Consider the following 23,831-nt stretch of genomic DNA (forward strand, 5'->3'; position numbering starts at 1 on the left):
TCTAAGTGCTCACACTCACAGCAACTGGTGGGGACTGGTGCTGTCTTTTTTTTTTTTCTTTTTTTTTAATCAAAACAAAAAAAGACAGGTTCTGGCTCTGTGGCCCAGGCTGGAGTGCAGTGGTATGATCACAACTCACTGCAGCCTCAACCTCCTGGGCTCAAGCAATCCTCCCACCTCAGCTTCCTGAGTTGCTGCAATGACAGGAGCATACTGCCATGCCTGGCCAGCTTTGTATTTTTTGTAGAGATGGGGTCTCACAATATTGCCCAGGTTGGTCTTGAACTCCTGGGCTCAATCGATCTTCCTCTCTCGGCCACCCAAGGTGCTAGGATTACAGGGATGAGCCACTGTGTCCAGCCTGGAGCCACTGTTTTGATTCCCATGAAAGACAACGCCCCATCGGAAGTAAACGGCTTTCCTACAGACACCTTTCTGATGCAGGCTGTGGTGTGGAGCTGCAGAATGATTCTGAAACGCGCTCTCTGACGGGATCAGTCTAGCATCCCCGTGGTTTCTATTCTGTGGCTGTGCCGTCGCGCCTGCCAGTGGGGCTAAGTATGGCTTTCAGGAGTGCGCACCCTCCCGACCCACCTGAATCTCTGCGCCTGGTGGTGAACGGGGCCTCCGAACCGTCGCGCTGGCGAATGGTACAGCTGCGAGAGGAGTGCCACGTTTTTGTTCTGGTTGGGGTTGGCTGCAAACTTCACTGTGATGGGCTCAGAGGAACCTGGGGGTTTATGACCATTGAAACTGGTAATTGCCTCTTCTGCCTCCGACCGTTTGTCAAACCGGATAAACGCAACCCCTCTGGACAAACCTTTTTAACAAATCAACAAAAACGGAGTTAGGGGGAAAACCGCTAGAACTTTCAAAACTGAAAAGCAAAAGTCAGGTCAGTCTACTGTGGGCCAGGCTGGAAGTCTGGTTAAGGAAATTAACAAAAATTAAACCTAAAAGTGAAAACAAATGGATGGAGTAAAGAAAACCAATGACTAACAGAAGATTAAAGCTTCAGACTTTCTTCCCGGCTGAAACTATGACTCCACAGTGTCGGCGCCCAAAGATATTTTGGTGACAGACATCCCCAGTAGACACCCAGGCCTCTTATGTGGAAGAAAGCAACATTAGTAAACAGCACATCCACCATCACTATTTAGCCGCCAGATGCCCGCCACAGAGTGGGTGCGTGGGTGTGGTGTGTGGTTAGTGGGTAACAAGATCAGAGTGGGGACTGCGTCTGAGAGATCCTCCCTGGGCTCTGGGGCCACTCTCCTGGCTGCTGTCTCTGGGCCCGCTGTGACAGCAGGCCTTGTGGCCGAGCCTGCTGCAAAGGTGCCCAGCTCCGCCTGCATGCCTTCTCCTTCATGCCAGGAGGGAGTGGGGTCCTGTGACCACCCCCTGCCAGCTCCGTGTTGCTGCTGTTACCTCACTCCTGTCTTGGGATACTCCACTCTAAGGTCCTACACCCTCCCGTGGGCCCCAAATTGCCGTCAGAATCAAATGAGGCCAGAACACTGCCCAGGCTCACACAGCGGAGCTGAACCTATCCACAGGCTCGCCAGGCAGGCCTGGGGTCCCTGTGTGGGAAGGGCCAGGGCCCCAGCAGCCAAGCCCAGAGGGCACCTTCTCTTGCCACCTCAACTGAGCCACCCAAGGGCCAGTCCTGGGTTCCCAGTTGAACCCAATCCCTGGACGGAGCAGTGTGAGACCTCAGGCCCGTCCTGCTGTGGGGGGCATTGGTCAGCTGGGCATGGGTGTGAGATGCTGAGCAAGGCAGGTGGAAGGAGAGCATGGCTATCCTCCACCCCTGCCCGTCCATACGCTAGGCCCGGGAGGGAAACATGAGTAGCCCGTCCCTTGAGGAACCTGGGGAGCGGGCTAGGAACTGGATGAGGGGGATGGGGGTGAGGGCACACTGAGCAGCGGACTAGCTCCTTCTCCTGGGGCAAGGACACGATGGAGTCAGGGGAAGGCCCAGGGGTGGGAGAGGTGACAGCTGAGGGGCCAGTCTGAGAGTGACATCACTAGGCAGGAGTCGTGGGTGTGTCCCAGTGGGAGAGGCCGTCACAGACAGCCCAACCCAAACACCCTGGTTCTCAAGACTTTTAGTCAAGCCAGGCCAAGGCTCGTGCCTGTGGTCTCAGCTACTCCAGAGGCTGAGGCAAGAGAATCGCCTGAGGCCAGGAGTTCAAGACCAGCCTGGACAACATAGTAAGATCTCACCTCTTAAGGAAAAAGAAAGACTTCTAGTCAAAGGGTGTCTTAAGTCAGGTTTCCTCCAGGCAAAGGCCTCTGGCGCATGGTAACAAACAACGACCAAAGCCAGGCAGCCTGGGGTCTTGGGTGACCTGTCCAGCGGGCACCCAACTGTTCCAATGTCCTGTCTCCACGCCTCACGCGGCACCTTACTCCAGCACTTCCCAGAGGGTCCCGCCAGCTGCCCCCACAATCGCGACACTGCAGGCCCCCCGTGAGCACACAGACAGCAGTTTTAGTAAGGTCAGACCTAGCGCTATGCACATGTACCAGGAATATTCTGGGGCTCAAGCTCATTTCTGAGCTGCTGCTCAGAAGGAACACCTGAAAACATAACCCTGATAGATGCTGTTTTGAGTCTCTCACGACACGAATGACAGCTTAGTCAAGTATTGGAAACCTACATGAAAATCTAACTTTAGGCAAATATGACTGAGAGCTGACGCTGGCCGGCTTGTAGGGAAGCTGGCTCCAAGCAGATGGCTTCATTGTTTCTAAAGACCCTGTGGCCCAGTGGAGAGAAGGCATGCGTGCAAGTGTGGGTTCCTTGTCTGGGGTTGTAGAGTGGCTTTCAAATGCAAACTGCCTAAGTGAAACGAAGAAAACTCTAGTAAGGGGGGCAGGAGGGATGCTGTTTAACACAGGGGGATATCAATTCACTCAATTATTTAATGGATGTATACTTTCTGAAGATGGCTCTGCATTTGTTTTTTGTTTTTTTCTTCCCCTGGTGTTTTTTAATTTTTTTTTTAAGATAGAGTCTTGCTCTGTCGCCCAGGCTGGAGTACAATGGCAGGATCTCAGCTCACTGCAACCTCCACCTCCCCGGTTCAAGTGATTCTCCTGCCTCAGCCTCCCAAGTAGGTGGGACTCCAGGTGCCTGCCACCATGCCCGGCTGATTTTTATTTTATTTTACTTTATTTATTTAGAGATGGAGTTTCGCTCTTTTTGCCCAGGCTGGGATGCAACGGTGCGATCTCGGCTTACTGCAACCTCTGCCTCCCGGGTTCAAACGATACTCCTGCCTCAGCCTTCCCAGTAGCTGGCATTACAGGTGCCTGCCACCATGCCTGGCTAATTTTTTGTATTTTTAGTAGAGATGGGGTTTCACCATGTTGGCCAGGATGGTCTCGACCTCTCAACCTCGTGATCCGCCCGCCTCGGCCTCCCAAAGTGCTGGGATTACAGGCGTGAGCCACCGTGCCCGGCCTATTTTTAGTACAGATGGGGTTTTGCCATGTTGGCCAGGCAGGTCTCGAACTGCTGACCTCAGGTGATCCACCCACCTTGGCCTCCCAAAATGCTGGGATTACAGGCGTGAGCCACGGCACCTGGCCCCCCTTGTGTTTTTTAGAATTTAACAGCAGAGTCCAAGAAACGGCATAACCTCCAGATGAATACACTATAAAGTTCACAATTAAGGTGGATATAGAAGCAAAGGAATAAAAAAAATTAAGCTCTGTCAGCTCAGGATGGGATTTTTTCCTCTCTTTTTTTTAAAAAGAGTTGGGGGTCTTGCTATGTTGGCCAGGCTGTTCTGAACTCCTGGGCTCAAGCAATCCTCCCACCTCAGCCTCCCAAAGTATTAGGATTACAGGCGTGAGCCACCGCGCCCGGCCATCCTCATCTATTTAACACTAAAAAGCCCGTCACAGGAAGGCAAACTCCACACAGGCTGGCCTGCCACACACTTCTCTTCCCTGCTGGCCGCCTTGGGCCTCATGAGATCCCAGCAACAGGCACCCTCTGTCTCCAGCAGAGGGAGCCACAGCCCTGGGATGGGAGCCTCACCTTCCCACCAATTCTGCACCCTGGGGTGGGAAGCAGAGCCGGGAGACCCTCCTGGCTCCCTTCTCTCTGCCTCCCTCACTGCTCTGCAAAGATGCCAAAGGTTCCTTATGCCACCTTGAGGTTCACAGCCGACCCTGGGGGCACAATACTGAGGTGCCCCCAACACCCTGGAAGACACTACCTTGCAGAGGGAAAGGAAGCAATGTCCCCAGCAGCTGTGTGCAGAGGTGAGCTCCCCCTGCCTGTGGCCTGTGTGTGCCTGAGACTAGGGAAGGCCCCAGGAGAGTTGGGTGGCTGGAGGCGTGTTCTCAGGCATTGGGGGCTCCAAGTGGAGCACAGGCTTCCCTCATCAGGGCCATACTGGACACAAACAGGCCGAGGCAGAGCCGTGCATGTGGGGTCTAGAGGAGGAGGGGAGTGGACTGTGGGCCAGTGAGGTTGGCTCCCCCGGCCCGCCCTGCACAGCCAGCTCAGATGCCCCAGTGCAGAATGGGGGGCAATAAACCCACACACTGGCCCACTGACAGGATCGTTTGCTCAGCTGGCACTTGAAGGTAAGTGAGGGGACTTCAGGGACCACAGGAGACTCTTCTGGTGCAGACCAGGGGAGTTTACACCGAGTAACTGGCATCCCACGACCCAGAGCAAAGGCAGAATGGCGGCGGCCATGGGAGTGAGCCCTGTCCTTCGGCACTGCCCGGTGCCAGGGCGCGAGTCTGTGCTAGGCTACAGGCAGCCCCCAGGGCCCCCATGAAATACAAAGGGGCCCTTCCCCTCCTCGGGCCCCAGCGGGACCAAAGGCTGGCAGTGGCAGGGACAGTGCATGCCAGGTGGGGTTCCTACAGCCGGAGAGGAGGGAGAGAGACTGATAAGGCCGCCCACCCCAAAGCACGCTGCTCAGGGGATACAGGACAATGTGCGTGCCCCTCCAGCCTGCAGGCCAGGAAGGCCCCACCTGTGTGCACATGAAAGGTGAGGCTCTGGGCTGCTGGGGGAGTGCTGCTGTTCTCTCAAAAAGAGGTCACCTCAGAGCATGACTTCCTGTGGCCCAACTACTCGGTGTTATTTCAACATCACAGCCAGGTGGGGCACACAGTCTGTGTGGGAAGAATATGAAAACCACCCATACAACGCATGGGCCTCACTGGGCTCGGGGAGCAGACTCTTCCCTCCTGGTTAGTTAGCACACTCCTGCTCCTGCCCCAAACAGAGCTGAGCGATCCTAAATCCCCTCAGGGTGGCCCGAGCTCCCTGTCCCCCAGGCAGGGCCATGTGCAGGGCTTGGCAAAGGATGTGGTGGGGCACTAGTTCCTAGCCTAGTGCGGCAGGCGAGCCAGGCAGCGGGGCCGGAGCACAGCCGTGGGCGTGTGCGTGTCCCCTGCTCATCTCTGCCTGACGGCATCACACAAAGCCCAGAGCCTACGTCCAGTGCCAGGACGGACTGGGAGGGCCAGCAAAGTGGCCAGGATTGCCTACCCATTAGAGGAATTCACTGCCATGTGCTCTGTGCACTTTAGATGTGCTCCCCAGAGAGGGGCATCCGAATTCTGGGGATTTGGGCCATCAGACTACTGCACCCCAAATGCCTGCAATGAAAGCCACAGTGGACAAATGTGCAGCAGCCTTTTTTTTTTTCTTTTTTTTAAGAAACAGGGTCTTGCTCTGTTGCCCAGGCTGAAGAGTAGTGGCACGATCACAGCTCACTGCAGCTGTGAACTCCTGGGCTCAAGCAATCCTCCCACCTCAGTCTCCTGAGCAGCTGTGATAACAGGCCCGCGCCACCACACCTGGCTGCAGTATCCTTTTTTTTTTTTTGAGATGGAATCCCGCTCTGTTGCCCAGGCTAGAGTTCAGTGGCACAATCTCGGCTCGCCGCAATCTCCGCCTCCTGGGTTCAGGCGATTCTCCTGCCTCAGCCTCCCGAGTAGCTGGGATTACAGGCGCCCGCCACCACACCTGGCTAATTTTTGTATTTTTAGTAGAGATGGGGCTTCACCATGTTGGCCAGGCTGGTCTCAAACTCCTGACCTCAGGTGATCTGTCCACCTTGGCCTCCCAAAGTGCTGGGATTACAGGCGTGAGCCATCACACCCGGCCTGCAGTGTCCTTTTCACCCCATTCATGGGCAAGGCCAGGACATTTGGGTGCCTGAGGGAAGGTGCTAGAATCTCTTTGTGTTTTCACTGTACATGAAATGCTGGCCTAATCCCGAGCTTTTTGTTTTTGTTTTTTTAAGACGGAGTCTCGCTGTGTCACCCAGGCTGGAGTGCAGTGGCAAGACCTCGGCTCACTGCAACCTCCGCTTCCCGGGTTCACGCCATTCTCCTGTCTCAGCCTCCCGAGTAGCTGGGACTACAGGCGCCCGCCACCATGCCCAGCTAATTTTTTGTATTTTTAGTAGAGACAGGGTTTCACCATGTTGGTCAGGCTGGTCTCAATCTCCTGACCTCATGATCCACCCGCCTTGGCCTCCCAAAGTGCTGGGATTACAGGCGTGAGCCACCACGCCCAGACATTCCCAGCTTCTTTTAATGCCATCTTACCTCCTCAGCCTCCTCAAACCAAAGCCAACGGCTTCTCATTTTGGTGCTGTCCTCGTTTGCGGAATAACTAATGACATTTAAAATCAAACGGTGATCTGCCTTCCCTAGAAAACCCAGCCCCCACCTAGAGAACACCCTCCCCACGCATCTGGGGCCCCTCTGGTACCTGTGGTCTGATCCACGAGGACCCGCGAGTTGATGATCCGCCCAAACCGAGAGAACATATCCTCTACGTCCTTCTGGGTCATGGTCCGAGGGAGCCCGCTGATGTACAAGTTGGCGTCTTTGATCACCTCTGAGCTCGGGCGAGCATACGACACCTTGAGAACACAACCACTTTCCGAGATTAGTACAGGCATGTGGCCAAAGCATTGAGGAGGGTGCTGAATGTTGGGTTAGGAAAAGCCAACACTGCGTGTTAGAAATCATGCAGGGAACAATTATCATCACTGACGCTCACTGCCTGCAGCCGCATGGTGGCAAGCTCACTGAGGGATGGGCCGTGAGCCGGGGTGCCTGGCAGCGCTTCCTCACTGGGTGCTCACCATCCTCAAGGAGGCAGGCGTGACTCCTATGTCACAAAGCCTAGCAACTGAGGGCCCGCAGCTTGTGGGTGGCTACCTCTCTGATGTGCTGGACAGTGAGCCAGTGCCACAGATAGGTCCTGGTGCCTGAAAGCAGCCCATGCTGCAGCGGGCAAGCAAGCTGGGAGCTACTGGGAGCACACGAGACTCCCCTGCCAAAGAGCAAGCTCGCCACGGAAGCCCTGACGGGGGCCGTGAGTTCTGGGAGGACCCCGAGTTTGTATGCAAATCCACTCAAGTGTTCAATATTAAACGACTCATGCCTTTTGGATTTATGTTTTGCAAAATCAAAGAAAACTGAAGAGAACCTTCTGGGTGCTTTGACAAAATGGTACATTCATCATTCCTGTGAAGAGGGTGGTGAGGGGAGCCCAGAGGCCAATGCAAGACAAGGTCTTCAGTGCTTTCTCAGGTTGGCGCTGACGGCCATGCAGACCCCATGGGCCCAGAAGGAGGAAAAGGACCACGGCGGAACCCCTCTGCCTGTGAAGGGGCAGCCTGGCAGGACTCACAGCCTCGTCAGGAGGCTGGGATATGGAGGAGGGAGCAGGAGCTGTGTTCCCGAGAAGGGTGGGGACTTGAACCTGTGCGAAAGCTCGTTCCCTTTGAGTGAGGGGCACAGAACTGATGAGCCAAGGTAACCGAGACCAGAACGCAGGGAGAAGCCGCCGCTCAGGAGTCACTGGGCAGAATCTGTGTGCCGAGAACACACACACACCATCCTCTGAGAAGCTCCTATCATGTTCCAGAGAAGGAACAACAGACATTGCCCCTGCTCATAGGGCAGCAGGTGGCCCAGGAGGGGAACAGGACAGCCCCACGAGGAGAGGAGTGTGGGGCTGGAGGCCAGCTCCGCCTGGTAGCGGTGGGAATCGAGGGAGCATGTCACTACGGGGCCCATGAGGTCTCTGGGGAAGCCGTGCTGCTCCCAGGCCCGGGGTACCTCCATCAGCCTGTGGGCAGGAGCTCTGGGGACACTTGCTCACCCCATGATGTGGGTCGGGGCTGCCAGTGCTATTCCCAGAGAAAAAGAGGCTGCCTTGGCCCCCAGCCTCCCCTGGTGTCTGGGCCTGCCCTGGCTTTCTGCAGACCCGTCTGGACTGGGGCAGTATTTGGGGGCCTGCCAAACTGTGACCCTGGCGCCGGTGGAGCGGAGCTGAGGCTGGCACTGACCGGACCTACTGCCGTCCCTGGATGAAGCCCCAGGGAGAAGCGCCCTAGAGCCAAATACTGGGGAAAGCTCTGATGCCTCCCAAGGACAGGTGTCTCCAAGGACCATGGGAACTCTGCTTTCCTCTTCTCTCTGGACACTGTCATGTTCAGTCAGGCTAGAATCAGAGCAGCAGCTGGCGCACAGCGGGCATGCACTGACCTGGGGCTCCCTGGCCCCTCGGCCAGAACCATCTTTCCTAAGCTCCCAACATTGCTTGCTCTTTGGCCTCAATCAGGTCTCTTTCTGGCTGCCCATTCTCAAGAATTCATCCAGTGAGGGGTTCAATCATGTTCCCCCCACCCCACAATCCAAATTCATATGCTGAAGTCCCAACCCCTCGGGACCTCAAAATATGACCCAACTTGGATACAGTCATTGGGGATGTAATCAGTTAAGACGAGGTCACACTGGTATAGTGTGATCTCTAATCAAATGTGACTGATGTCCTTATAAAAGAGGGAAATTTAGGCCAGGCATGGTGGTGCAGGCCAGTGATCCCACTGTTTTGGATGCTGAGGTGGGAGATCGCTTGAACCCAGGAGTTCAGCCTGGGCAACATGGCAAGACCCCATCTCTACAAAAAATAAAATTAGCTGGTCATGGTGAGGCACACCTCTAGTCCCAGCTACTTGGGAGGCTGAGGTGGGAGGATCACCTAGGCTCAGGAGTTTGAGGCTGCAGTGAGCCGTGATCACACCACTGCAGTCCAGCCTGGGTGACTGAGTGAGGCCCTGTCTTTAAAAAAAAGAAGTATTTTTTTTTGGCCGGGTGCGGTGGCTCACGCCTATAATCCCAGCACTTTGGGAGGCCGAGGCGGGCGGATCACGAGGTCAGGAGATCGAGACCATCCTGGCTAACATGGTGAAACCCCATCTCTACTAAAAATACAAAAAATTAGCCGGGCGTGGTGGCAGGCGCCTGTGGTCCCAGCTACTCGGGAGGCTGAGGCAGGAGAATGGCGTGAACCCGGGAGGCAGAGCTTGCAGTAAGCAGAGATCGCACCACTGCACTCCAGCCTGAGTGACAGAGCAAGACTCCGCCTCAAAAACAAAAGTTTTTTTTTTTTTGAAAAAAATAAATTCAATTTAGAAAGGCGGGAAATGTGGATACAGGCACTCTCACAGGGAGAGAAGGCTGTGTGAAGATGGAGGCAGACACTGGGGTGATGCTTCTCTAAACCAAGGAATGCCAGAGACCACCAGCCTCCACCAGAAGCTGTGAGAGAGGCCTGGGACAGATCCCTTCCCAGTGCCTTCGAGAGAAACCAACCCTGCTGACACCTTGGTCTTGGACTTCCAGCCTCCAGAACTGTGAGTTGATAACCTTCTTCTGTTGAAGCAACCTGGCCTGTGGGGCTTTGTCACGGCAGCTGAGCAAACACCTGACCACTCAGCTTGCCACAGATCCCTCCACTGGCATCAACGCCCAGTTCCTCCTGTCCCTATTTAGTTCTTGATTGTGTTGATCATGACCTGACATGCTACATTTTTAATTTTTTTTTTAGTTTTTTTTTGTAGAGACAGGGTCTCACTATGTTGCTCAGGTTAGACTTGAACTCCTGGGCTCAAGTGATCCTCCTGCCCCAGCCTCCCAAATGGCTTGGATTACAGGCATGCATCACCCTGCCTGGCATCTATTTTACTTATCTTTTAACTTTGCAAATAGACTCTGTGAGGGCCAGACTTGTGTGTTTCCTGCCGTATCCAAAGCACTCAGAGCAGCCTCGGGTGAACGGCAGGCATCCGGGGACTGCTGCTGCGTGAGTGGAGTGCGCAGTAGCCACTGCTGTGAAGAACGCCTGCCTATCTGCACTGCAGTCCCCGGCGCTGGCTTCTGTGGGTGACAGGAGTTTTGCTGTTCTGGTTCCTGAGGCTTGGATCTCACAATGTGCTGGGGAAGCCTCCAGGTGACAACGTTAAGTGCCTGCAGCCACACACAGCACCCGGTTTCACACCCTGGCTTTGCCCCTCCATCCCTCTGTGACCTTGGCAGAGCTGTTTCACTACTTGAAACATCAGCTTCTTCAACCCAAATCTGGAGACCATTTTTTATGGGGCTGTGGAGAGGGCACATGAGATACAGGATGGAAGGTCTGGCCCCCCGTCAGCCTTTGGTAAGCACTGGCTATGTGTGGCACACAGGGACCCGGCAGTGATACAGAGCTGCACACAGAGACTGTGCAGCGTCCCGGCAGGGACACCGAGCTGCATCTGGGACATGCTCAGCCTGTCTCCTCCATGCAGGACCACTCCCACTGTGGCTGCCTGGGCTGCTACTATGGGAAAAAGATAGACAGGGATGAGGAGACAGGACTCCTCCTTCTCCACTCTGCCACCAAGGGAATGACATCAGGACCAAAGAGGACAGAGCGGACAGGGTGAAGGCAAGGCACGTCTGGGCTGTCTGTGCCAGGCTGGGGCCTCAGAGCCCAGGATGAGCACAAGGCTCCAGGAGGCCCTGCCTGCAGGGGAGGAGCGGGGCAGAGGCTTGGGGCCAGCCTGCAGTTCCCAGGATGTGCCTGGCCACTGGGTCTCCTCTAGGATGTGGCCCTTGCCTTGTGCCCCTGCAGGTCCTGCTGCTCAGAATACCCTCATCTCCACCCTGGCCTGGCTAACTCCCTCTCCTCCTCCAGATCTCAACTCTGGCTTTCTTGAGGGAGCCTCCCCTGGCACTGGCCACTATTATAGGCTCCTGAGCCCACCCTGGGACCACCTTACAGAGAATAGTGGGCACCGCTGGGCTCCCCAAGGGCGGATCACGGGCCAGTGACCCCCAGCACCTGGCAGAGGGCTTGGCCCTAGCCCGTATTGTCATAAAGGATTTGTCTAGTCTCTGTCCCAGATTCCTAGGGGGAAGCTTGTAAAACTCCTGGAATTTCTGTCTTTGTTACCAGGAGGCCTTGGATCCCACTTGAGTTTGTGCTAAGTGATGGCTCAGGATGGGTCCCGGCACCAGAAAGACCAAGCATGTGACTAGAGGGCTGGGGCTGTGAGCTGGGCGATACGGGCCTGACCTTCAGGATGGGGGAGGGGAAAGGGGTGCTAGGGATGGAGTTCGATCACATGGCCGAAGAGTCAATCGTTCATGCATTCGTAATGAGCCCAGTAAACACGCCAGACACCAAAGCTCCACAGAGCCTCCTGGCAGGTGCACAGGTCACATGCAGGGAGGATGAGGCACCTGATCCCACCAGGTGCAGACATGTGAGCTCTGTGCTTGGGGGACCCTCCCTGTGTGGCTCTTCATTTGGCAGGCCCTGAGTTGCAACCTTTATAAACAAACTGTCATCAGAAGCGTGAGTTCCAGGAGTCATTCTAGTGAGTCATGCACCCTGAAGGGGTGGCAGGAACCTCTGAATTTGTAGCCAGTTGGTCAAAGTGCAGGTGCCCGGCGTCTCCCAAAGGGTGACTGGCATCTGAGGTGAGGGCGGTCTTGTTGGGGACCGTGGCTTTAAATGTGAGGGCACTGTGCTAACTCTGGGTGACTGGTGTCAGAATAGAACTGCAGGACACCAGGTGGCATCAGACCAACATGCAATAAAATCCAGGATGAGTTGAACGCACAACTCCATCCAGGCCCTTATCACGCTGCACAGATGAGTCACCTTTAAACTGGGGAGGGCAGGGGATCTGAAGCCCCTCAGTATCAAGGTATCTGGCCCAGTACCAGACACTGGCCAGGGGCTTAGTAAAGGTTTGCGGAATGAACACACTTGGAGCACAGAAGACCCCAGGGCTGCGCCGGGGGAACTGCTAGAGGAGCCAGGCCCGGGCAGCCTCAGGGAGACCTGGGGAGAAACTACTTAGGGCTGTCACGTCCCCATGAGGCTGGCCTGTTTCTGCAGAACTAGGACAGTGGTGGGAAGCCACCGAGAACCAGACTCTGCCAGCAGAGGGCAGGGCCACTGAAGGTGAGGCAGGCTTCTGCATGCATGGCCGGGATGACAGGGAGGGACACCTGCCCAGGCCTGGGCCCCTGGGGTCCTGTGAGGCTCTGGCTCCAAACTCAGGCATCCACTCCAGCCTTTGCCACCAACATCAACCCTAGAGAGGCAAGAGAGTCCTGTTTACACACTGGGCACCCGGCTCTTGCATCTGAGTAAACGGAACAGCTGCACAGGAATAATCAACCGTTCTGCTCCACACCTCAGCCTGGCTGCCTCAGAAACAAGAACCTTCAAACATTTTCTAAATGGGGGAGAGAATTCCTAGATGGGGAGTCCAGGGCCAAGGATAAGCCACCCGGGGCTGGAGGCAAGGAAGCGCTGCCCCTGCTCAGGTGGAATCCCATGGCGCTTGGCTGCCCTCACCAGCCCCCACCGGGGAAGGTGCCTCTAAGGACCTGCACTGGACACGAGGAGGCAAGAGTGGCGCGCCTGCCCTCAGGGAGCCCACTGCACACCACGTCCATGCGGCACAGGGCGGGTCTGGGAGAGCTGCTGCTGAGCGAGGGTTTGGCCACTGAGTAACCAAGATGATGGGGCAGTCTGAAGGCAGGGACAGAGGCCACCTCTTGGCTGAAGGTGCTGTCACTGCCAGGTCACAGGACCCCTCTTGGTGGGCAGGCAAAAACCCAGGCTCCCAGGCCCACCCTGCAGTGACTCAGGAGGCCCCCTGTGGCCTTGGAATCTGTATTTTACAGCTCCCCAGGGGGACCTGATGTGACTCAGGGAGCACCTTTCTCTGGGGCAGGGGAATCTAGCAGATCTAAAGGCTCACACAGGACCATCTCATTCCAAATGGCCTTGGAGCAAGAGAGGGGATTCTGGCCGGGAAGCCCTCACGTCTGTGGGTATCTTGTGAAGGCAGGCACTGAGGGTAGGTGGGTGCAATGGCTGCTGCAGGAAGCCCAGTTGCAGGGGCCTGCCTGGGGCACGGGAGGCTCAGGGAAGGCTCAGCAGCACCCAGGACTGACAGGAGACCAGGGAGCAAAGGTCGGAAAGACACGAGGCTTGATCCAGGTGGCAGGAGCTGCCCACGAACCCGGGAGCCAGAAGGCAGACACGTGGGGACGGGGGTAAGTGGGGCTCGGGGTTGACAGCCCCAGTGCACAAGGGCGCGGGTCAGATGATGAGGACAGAGGAAATCCATCTGTGTGACCTGGAGGACCTGCGACTCGTCCCAGGAAGCCACTACAGCCCTGCTGGAGGTGCCGCCCCTGGGTTGCTGCACATTGGCTTCCTCAGGTCACCTGCCGCTGTGAAGCCTCCACACACAACTGCCTGTTATGCGTGGCTATCCTCTGTCTTGTTTACTGTCTGCACCCCCAACCCATGGGGGCACTGAATTTATCTGTTTTGGTCACTGTGGGGCACACAGTAGGTGCTGAGTGAGGTGCTGGGTGAGGGAAGGGTTACAACTGGCCCTAAGGAGGGCGGAGGGAGCTCTGGGCGGCTGGGGGTGGATGGAGCTGTCCAGGGATGGGAACACAGCGAGCCAGGCAGGAGAGATGACAGGGGAGGCCTGGGAGCTGATGCAACCTGGGGGCACCCTGGGCGGGGAGTGGGCCCTGTGCCACCCATGTAAGGCCTGGGACAGTCACCACCTGACCAGGGTATCTGATGGGAGCCTCTGAGGAGCGGCTGTGCTCATAGCCCCTTGGAGAGTGACTGTGAGGCTAGGCGGGGCTCAGCATAGACCTGTGCCCAGGGCAGGAATGGACGTGGCGGTGATCAGATCCCTTTACCTTAATGGTTTTTGACTGGAGCCTCAAGCCGTTCAGCGTGTTGATTGCTCTCTCTGCATCCTTCGCGGTCACGTAGTTCACAAAGCCATAGCCCAAGCTGTGTCCTGTGCGGGAGAACACGAAGACACTGGTAAGCCAACCGTCTGCGAGTGAGGGACAGGGAGGTCGGGAAGCACTACATCTGCTTGGCCTTTGGGAAATGGGATTACAGGTGCTAGCAAACTTTCTTACTTTCTTTAGCAAACACGTACATTTTCTGCAATGAACACAGGTTACTTTTTTTTTTTTTTAAGAGCTAGGATCTTGCTCTGTCACCCAGGGTGGAGTCCAGCGCTATGATCACAGCTCACCGCCACCTCAAATTCTTGGGCTCAAGACAGCCTCCCACCTCAGCCTCCAGAGTATCTGGGACTACAGGCCCGCTCCAGCAGGCCCAAGCTAATTGTTAAAATTATTTTTAGAGATGGGGTCTCACTATGTCGCCCAGGCTGGTCTAAAACTTCTGGGCTCAAGCAATCCTCCCACCTTGGCCCCACCTTGACCTCCCAAAGTGTTGGGATTACAGATGTGAGCCACTGCACCTGGCCAAGAGGTTTTACTTTTGTAATTAAAATAACCCCAAAAGTTATTTACAAAGGAGTATTTTTAAAAAATACTGTGCTACGGACAGCATCTTTCTGAACAACCAGTCCCGTGGGTGCCGGCCGCTCTGTGGGGCCTGGGTGGTGAGGATGAGGAAGGCCACAGCAGTGGACAGGCTGGTGGGACCCCAGTTTGTGTCACTGCTGTTTCTCTGCCACTTCCTTGTCCACAGCAGGAGGGCCTGCTGGCACCACCCACCACCAGTTCCATTTATCTTCCCAAGCCTGAGACCAGTCTGACCCCACTGTGGGGCAGAAGAGTCCAAGGAGAGGCCAGGGGCTGAGAATCCCCAGCCCTGCCAGACACTGGGGGAGAACCAGGGTCACAGGCAGGTGTCCCTGCACCCCCTTTGTGAAACATTCAGCACAGGTACAAGCGAACACCCATTCACTGGATACCACGGGAGGGACTTGGGAGGGCAAGGGCAGGACAAGAGGGGACAGCCTCTGGGGTCAGGGTTCAGAAGGAGCTTCACAGGACATTTGGCCAAACGCTCTCACTAAAGGGGAAGTGAGGAGGCACAGGGAAGAGCGCAATCCCCGTCTCCCCGCAGCTTATCCACGCACTTGCAAGGCTGCTGAGCATCTGCTGTGGGCCTGAGCCTCACCCAGCACTGCTCCATTCCCCCAGCTGGCAGAGCGGGACAATGAGCAGGTCACCGAAGAGGATGCGGCCTGGAGCCCCACTGAGGCAGAGATCCTCCTGGCAGCTGGGCCAGGGGCATCCAGATCCATCTCACCGACAGCAAGATTACAAATCCAGCAGACAGCCTAACCCAGGTTTGCCACTTTCTTTTTAAAATGAATTTTATTTTTCAGAACAGTTTTAGGTTTACAGAAAAATTACAAGGATAATACCAAGTTCCCATATGGCCCCCTTCCAGTTTCCCCTATCGGTACCACCGCACGTGAGTAAGAAATGCTGGTGATGATGAATGTTCCCATTACCTCTGGTCCACGCCCCAGCCGCTTCCTTAGTCTTTCCCTCATGTTCTTTCCTGCCCCAGGACCTCATCCAGGATCCCACGTGACATTTGGTAGTCACATACCCTCAGGCTCCTCTAGACTATGACAGTTTCTTGTTTCTCGTGACCTTGACGGTTTTGAGGACTGGTCGGACATTCCATAGACTCTCGATCGGGTTTGATGGAGTCTCTGTCACGGCTGGAGTGGGGCTGCGGGTGTTGGCGTAGAAGAGCACGGCTGGAGCACCCTCCTCGTCACACCATGTCAAGGGCACAGGCCGTCAACGTGCCTTATGGCTGCTGGTGCTGACCCCGATCACTGGGCCGAGGCAGTCAGTTTGCCAAGTTTCTTGGCTATAAAGTGACTCCCACCCCTTTCCACACTGCCCTCCGTGGAAGGAAATCAGGGCGCCCAGCCCACACTTAAGGCATGGCCCTGACATAGCAGCTACAGAAATGATGTGCAGTTAGTTCTGCACGGGGCGCTCTCATTCCTAAAGAACAAAACCAAAATCAGATCCTCTAGACCCGTATTTCTTATAAAACTCCACAGGGCTAAGAGACTCAGCTCTGGGGCCCTGGACAAAGTGAGAACCCGGAGTACCAAGACCGCAGGACCAGGCCCGTGTGGAGCAAATTGGGATCGCAGCTCGGAGAACAAGCAACGGAGCAGTGCAGCCAGGTCAGGACTGCCAGGGCCTCTGCAAGCGCTCCAGACGGCAGTGTAAAATTGGCAGGTGTCCCCGCACCCCCTTTGTGACACACTCAGCACAGGTACAAGCGAACACCCACTCACTGGACACCACAGGAGGGACTCGGGATGGCAAGGGCAGGACCAGAGGGGACAGCCTCTGGGGTCAGGGATTCCTGTGATATGGATTCTTGACCACGACGCCAGCCTGGCTGAGTTTTTTTCACTCCTGAACATCTGCTCTAGAATTGCTCAGCGCCATCTGCATTTGGGCCCCATCTTTCTGCTCCATCCACAAACCTGGATCACCTGCCTCCTTGGCTGCGGCGCCTCAGGCAGCCTAAGCGCTGCTTGAGAAAGTCACACACCGGTAAGGACTCGAACACCAATCCCCGTTTCTGTGTCCTCAGCCACAGCCGGTTCTTCTCAACACAGAAGCATGGTCCCTGCTTGGCCCAAGTCCCTGCTTCCTCATTTCCCAGGTGCTGGGTGGTCCTGACTGGTCCCCTAGGATGGTCACTGCCCTGGGGACCATTTCAGGATGTGTCCCCTGAGCTTTTGGCAGCTCAGGGTAGGGTCTACCCTTTTGGGACACCCCTCCTCCGGGATGTGGAAACCACACCAGGTTTCCGTCTCCCTGTCTGTCCCTTCTCAGGCTCCTCACTCCCTGTCCATTCCATGGAGACCCACGGGCCCTGAGGACCCACCTTTGGCCCTTGTCTCTGCCATATGCTCTTCCTCACCACATGTGCCCAAGCCTGCCAACATCACCGAGGGAGTCGCACACCCTTGGGCGGCCCCTGTCACCTTCCATGGTCAAGCTCTTCTCTGTCCTCAAGGAGCTGACGCATTAACTGAGCACCTACTATGTGTCAGGCCCTGTGCTTGGCTGGGGGTTAGTGATGCATGACAGCGGACGGTCACTGCCGTCATGAAAGCTGTCACATCCCTGGGAACAAGTCAGACAACATGGTGGTGAGAAACTGACAAGCATTAAGACAGGGGTCAGGAGGGTCCATGGCGGAGGAGATATTTTAAACAAAACCTCTCTGTGTGGCTGGAGTGAGCATTCCAGACAGAAGAGCAGGTGCCAAGTCTCCGAGGCAGAGACAATGCCAGTGTATTCCCAGAAAGTAGAGGTGGCCCGTGTGGCAAGGGCCTAGGAGGTGGCCACTGGCAGCAGGGTAGAGCCAGTGTGGAGCCAGCGGGCTGATGATCTAATCCAGATGGGAGATGCAGCTATGTGCACAGGCCAGGGCAGTAGAGGAATGCCCCACCCAGAGGACTGGTAGTGGGGGCAGGCCCCTGACCTCCCTACAGGCTGAACCTTGTGAGTCAAGGCCTGGCTTCATCACCAGAATCTGCTCTCCTCTCTGTGGTAGATGCCTGGAGGCAGTGGGAAGGCAGGCAGGTGAGGGATGAAGGTGCCCTGGTTTCCACATGCTGGGTGAGGCCGTCACTGGAAGGGCTTTGTCCAGCACCTGACCACCCACCTCCACCTTTGCCTCCAATACAAACAAACCTGGGCAGCTTTCCAAGCCACCACTGACTGCCCAGGCCACACCCCCAACCAATGAAGTCAGAAAAGGAGGAGGTGGGGGGGTTGCCAGTTGGCCTCAGTGGTTTTAAGACAGGGTCTCAGTCTGTTGCCAAGACTGGAGTGCAGTGGCACGATCTCGGCTCACTGCAACCTCTGCCTCCTAGGCTCAGGCGATGCTCCCACCTCAGCCCCCCAAGTAGCTGGGACTAGAGGGGCATGCCACCATGCTCGGCTAATTTTTTAATTTTTTGTAGACATGGGGTTTTGCCATGTTGCCCAGGTTGGTCTCAAACTCCTGAGCTCAAGCAATCCTCCCATCTTGGCCTCCCAAAGTGCCGGGATTATAGGCATGCGCCACCGCCCCCAGCCTCCTCAGTGGTTTTTAAAGCTCCCTAGTGATTCCAGTACATGAGGGACATGGGGCTTCCCATGGTTATGCAGAGGAGAGGAGGCCTCCAGAGGAGAAGTGGAAACGGGCCCCCAAATTACTGTTTCTCCAGGCAGGGTCCACAAGCCGCCTGCACCAGGAGCATCTGGAGTTCAAGGCAACAACTTGGCTCCCTAGATGCCCCTACCCTAGACCGGGACCCAGGATGTCAGGCAGGTGTGGGAATCCACAACTCCAAACTCCTTACAGATGCTCCTCCTGCCCACCAGTGGCAGAGCCTTCCAGAGCCCCTGCCTGGAGATGGGAGATCAGCCCTGAGACAGGAGGCCTGAGGGTTTGCGAGGGAGCAGGAGGACAGGGAGCCAAGCTCAGAGGGGCCTGGCTCCTGCACAGGCCGTGGAGGGCCTGCCTGGTGTCGGTGCTTGGGGGGCAAACGGGGCCCCTGGGATGGGAGATGGGATGGAGAGGGTGCGGGTGGGAGATACAGGGAAGCAGGAAGGAGGAGACCAGCAGGGAGGAATGCAGGACGCAGAACCCGGGAGTGAAATGCAGGGCTGTCCCGGAGGACAGTGCACGCCCGGCTCTCACTTCCTTCAACTGGAGGAAGAGCCTCCTCACCCTTTCTGGCCACAAGGCAGGGTCTGAGACTCGCATTTCCCCAAGTATCCTGATGCTGCTGCTGGTCCAGGGACTGCACTCTGAAAGCTGCTGCCTGGAGAAGACAAAGCTGCCTCTGCGGGGAGCATGATGGTTGCCTTACTGGGCACCCATACCCCGCCCACACTGGACAAACGCTGACCAGTGCTCTCGAACTTCCAAACACATTTCTCCCTCTCTTTGGATGAGGTTTAAGACTGGAGAGCTGCTTCCTTGTCTTACGCTGCCAGACACAATGCTTCCATCCCTCAGTGCTTCTTGCAGCTGGAAGTGCCCTGACCTGACATGTGGTGCAGGGCTGAGGGGGCTAGTGCCCTGTGGGTGAAGCCCTCCTCTGCACCATGAGGGCAGGTCCTGTGAGTTCTCTCTTTAAAGGCTCAAGGGAAGACTTCACTGAGAGACAGAGACTGGAGGTGGGGAGTGAATTAATTCAGCAATAAATAAGAAACAGCAAAGGTCTGCAAAAGAAAAGAAATAGGCAAAGGACAAGAAGGGTATTTTACAAAAGAAGTACAAACAACTACTAAATAGAAACAGTGATGAACTTCACTCGAAACAGGAATCACCCTGATCGGATGTCGCTCGTCCCTCACAGGGTGGCAAAGGTGAGAAATCCCGCCAAGGCTAGCGGATAGCAGGGCCAGACAGAAGGAAGGGTGAACTAAACGTCCCCTAGGGAACGAGTTAGCGACAGGGACCAAGAGCCTTTAAAAGGTGCGCTCTCCCATCTGCCGCTTCGCAGGCAGGAAGACTTTCTATGGAAATAACCAGTGAGCAAAGATTTGTGCCAGGACATTTATCTCAGCGGGGCTTTCAAATATCAACAAATGGGAAGCAGAATACTATGCGACCGATGATGATGGGATCGCGAGATGTTCAGTGAAGTGGAAAAACATCCAGATACAGGAAGGAAAGTTCATCCACAGCCTGAGGGAAGAGCCCATTCTGTAGAAGTACGTGACTGCTTATGGCCACGAATACGTAAAGAAAATCGTTTGGAGGGACATGTGCCCAAAAGCTAACAGCGGTGTGATTGTGGGTGATTTTTGTTTGTTTGTTTTTGCTTGGCTCATGCTTAAGTTTTTTTTTCTGTGAGGAGCAAACATGACTCATACTAAGGAAAAAGCCGTCAGGCTGGGAAAGTCCGGAAGGGCATTCCTGCAGAGGGAACAGTGTTCAGAGAATCACGAGCGCCCAAGAGTAGGGCCTCCCTGGGGGGTTCGGGGCAGGGGGCGGTGCAGTGAGTGGGGAGAGGGGGCAGTTGCCCAGGGGTGTCCCTACCCTCTCGGTACACCCCTCCTCTGCGATGTGGTTAAAGCCTTGGGCAGGGGTGCGGGCTTTAACCCGACCAGAGACACACAGCAAGACAGAAGCCGTGAATGGGGCTGCAGCCCGGTGGCTCCAGCATGACAGGCCGTCCATGAGGGTAGAGGGCTTATTCCTTCTGATCCCCCAAGGGACATATGGGGCCACTGTGGAGAGACCAGACACCGGGGCAGGGCTGCCCAGGAAGGCAGCGGGCAGGACCACCGGGTGCTGCAGTGGCCTCCTTAGCTGGTGTTTGTGGGTGGAACAGCCAACAACCAACCAACGCCATATCCCCAACATAGGGACCAGGGCCAGGCCAGCCAGAAACATTCTGAGTCTTGAGGGCAGCACGTGGGACAGTCCCTTCCTCCCAGCCATCACCACACCCCTCCTTCCTCCCACCACCAGTGCCCAGCCCATGGCTGGCACTCAACCAGTATTTGCTGAATGATGATCTGCAGTCTCCCCCATCCCCAGCAGCACTCATTCTTTCATTCCTTCCTTCATTCTGCAAACACCGACTGGCTATGTCTAGGGCTACGGAGATTAACAAAGCTCCTCCCTCCAGGAGAGATACTGATGTGCTGGACTGGAAAGCTCCAGCTCAGTGCCAGGTGGAAACCCCACAGTGCAGGTCGGCCCGGGTGCCATGGGAACCCACAGTGGAGCATCTGACACTTGGGCCAGGGGAGGCCTCCTTAAGCAAACACGACCAGGACCTGAATGGTTTGAGGAGGGGAGTGACAGGGTCACATGCGGGCTGTCAAACAGGCCCCTCTGCTACAGTGAGGAGAGTGGTCTTCAGGGAGCATAGGAGGCCAGTTAAGAAGCCAAAACGACAGCGCAGGCCACAAGCAGTGGTGTCCTGGGCTAGAATGGTGGCTGAGGAGAGAGGGGAAAGGGATGGACTGAAGAAACACCCAGGAGGATGAGAGCCAAGGGCACTCCTAGATTTCTGAGCAGAGCTACCAAGTGGATGGTGGTGCCATCGGCTAAGGTGGAGACAACTGGAAACGAGTGGCTGGCTTTAGGGAGAGTCAGGTCAGTTTCGAATATACTGAATTTGAGGGGTCAAGGGCGTCTGGAGCTCAGGACAGCTTTCTGGTCAAAAAGGAGGTGGCAGACAGAGGGCAGATGGGAGCCATGGGGTGACTCTGCCCACCCTGAGTGTCGGCTTTGGAAGAAGAGGAGAATGACATAACCCTCTGAGCATAACCCTCTGGCATAACCAGCTGAGTCAAAGGCTGGGAAAAGGTGCTAAAGACAGACAGGGCACGGCCTCAGGGGCAGTTAGACAGGTGGGAGGAGGAGGTGCTCCTGAAAGCCAATGGGAGAGGATGCTTCTGGAAGGAGGTGGAGACAGGGAACGGGACAGTATGTGGGTGGGAGGCCAACACACACAGCAGTGGCTCTCGCTAGGGGAGACTCTGTCTCCCAGGGGACATGCGGCAATGTCAGGACATTTTTGGGTTTCACCACTGGGATGTCACTACTGGGACCATGTGGGTGGAGACCAGGGATGCTGCTCAACACCCTGCAGCATCCAGTGCGGTGTCCAGCCCTGACGTCAGGAGCCACAGACGTGGCGGAACTCCAAGCTAGAGGAAGCTGGAAGTCTGGAAGGAGTTCTTTCAAGACACTCGAAGCCCAGGAAAAGCGGGCACTTGGAGAGCCTGAGGCTCTTGGGAAGCCAGGAAGGGAAGGGAAGGGAGGATCGGGGCTGGAGAGCTGGAGATGCTGTTAGTTCCACTGCGAAGCGGGAGGTGGTCATCAGCTGAGGGTGAAGGGGGTGGTCAGAGGACTGAGGAGGGTAAATGGGGAAATGGCTGCTGTGGGGCTCAGGGACACCGTGTTGTGAGCTGAACTAGGCCAGGGATCAGATTCGCTGGGGTGCCTGCCTGGCCGGGTGAGAGGCTGTCTTGGGAGGCTGGGAGAAAGCCGTTGGCTGGGGAGAGTGGTGGTGAGACCTAGCGCTGCACCCCGGGCCCTGCCAGCAAAGAGGTTTGCCCACACTGGCGGCAGGCTGAGCAAAGCCAGGTTGCAGCATGTTCTCCATAAAGCTCCAGTCACTTGAAGAGCTGCTAACAAGAGGCTGGGCCAAGATGAAAGCCCAGGCCCAGCCACTCCACAACTCCTGGTGTGCCAGTTACTAACTACTGTTCAAAGATAAGACAGGCTCACCTCTGAACTGAAATAATTTCCAAATTACACTTTTGCAGCCTTCACTGATTCTCAAAACCAGTTCTCTCCAGACTGAGCCAAATCTAGGTGTTCCTTTAGCATAGCTCACATTCCTGTGAAAACCACAAGGGAATAGACAAAGAAGTCAGGTTGCAGGAGAATGACTGCAAATTCCACGGGAATGCTTGCAAAATCTCCTGTGCTCAGGAATATCAAGGAAAATTTCCTTCCATCAGAAAGTCAGAGGAAAAAGGTGAGACTTGTTAGTGGCACAGGAGAATTTTAAAACCCTTCTCTTATTCAGGATGGTCTCCTGGAGCAGGAGAGAGATGCTGGCTTCTAGAACATTCTAACACTGCTCAAGTTTGTATACTGCGTAAAATCCCTATTGAGAAGGTGTTTATTAAATCAGACTCTCAGAGTTGGAAGGAGAGAAGGCTTTCTTATTCAGTGCCTGCATCTGAAGAGCTAATTCCCTGTAGAGCGGCCAGACAGGCTCTTTGGGAGTCATTCGGGGGTCAGGTGTCTTAAGGTTACTGGGGAAATGTTGAAGATAAAGTGCAACGATGGGTACATCAGGTTCAACACATCACTCTATGTTCATGTATGGTTGAAATGTTTCATAATAGAAACCTTTTTTAACTTTTATTTTATTTCAGACAGAGTCTCACTCTGTTGCCCAGACTGGAGTGCAGTGGCGCAATCTCAGCTCACTGCAACCTCTGCCTCCCAGCTTCAAGTGATTCTCCTGCCTCGGCCTCTTGAGTAGCTGGGATTATAGAAGTGCGCCACCACGCCTGGCTAATTTTTGAATTTTAGTATAGACAGGGTTTCACCATGTTGGCCAGGCTGGTCTCGAACTCCTGACCTCAAGTGATCTGCCTGCCTTGGCCTCCCAAAGTGCTGGGATTCTAGGCATGAGCCACCGTGCCCAGCAATTAACTTTTAAATTAGTTTTCGTTTTTTTTTGTTTTTTTTTTTTTTTTTTTGGAGACAAGGTCTCACTATGTTGCCCAGGCTAAAGTGTAGAAGACACTTTAGTATCAAGCGGTGCTTGGTAAGGTGCAATCTCGGCTCACTGCAACCTCAACCCCCAAGACTCAAGCAATTCTCCTGCCTCAGCCCCTCCAAATAGCCAGGACCACAGATGCGGGCCACCACGCCCAGCTAAGTTTTTGTATTTTTCGTAGAGATGGGGTTTCACCACGTTGCCCAGGCTGGTCTTGAACTCCTGAGCAAGTGATCCTCCCCCACCTCGACCTCCCAAAGTGCTGGGATTATAGGTGTGAGCCACCGTGCCCAGCCTGAAGTGAGTTTTCAGTATAGGGAATCACAGTCCCCAAATCCAGGGTGGCAGCCAGAGCCCCGAGAGGACTGGCCACTC

General features: G+C 55.5%; 1 protein-coding gene across 1 annotated transcript in view; it reads right to left on the reverse strand.

Moving 5' to 3' along the window:
• ELAVL1 (ELAV like RNA binding protein 1) overlaps positions 1-23,831 on the reverse strand; it is a 43,869-nt gene that overhangs the window by 5,013 nt on the left and 15,025 nt on the right. Inside the window, exons 3-5 of the mRNA XM_055236263.2 lie at positions 14,077-14,180; positions 6,761-6,914; positions 595-820 (exon numbers count right to left, since the gene is read on the reverse strand). Of these exons, the coding sequence (XP_055092238.1) occupies positions 595-820; positions 6,761-6,914; positions 14,077-14,180 (484 nt within the window). The remainder of the gene's footprint in view (positions 1-594; positions 821-6,760; positions 6,915-14,076; positions 14,181-23,831) is intronic.

Source organism: Symphalangus syndactylus, chromosome 13, assembly GCF_028878055.3.
Source record: "Symphalangus syndactylus isolate Jambi chromosome 13, NHGRI_mSymSyn1-v2.1_pri, whole genome shotgun sequence".
In the NCBI taxonomy this organism is placed as follows: Eukaryota; Metazoa; Chordata; class Mammalia; order Primates; family Hylobatidae; genus Symphalangus; species Symphalangus syndactylus.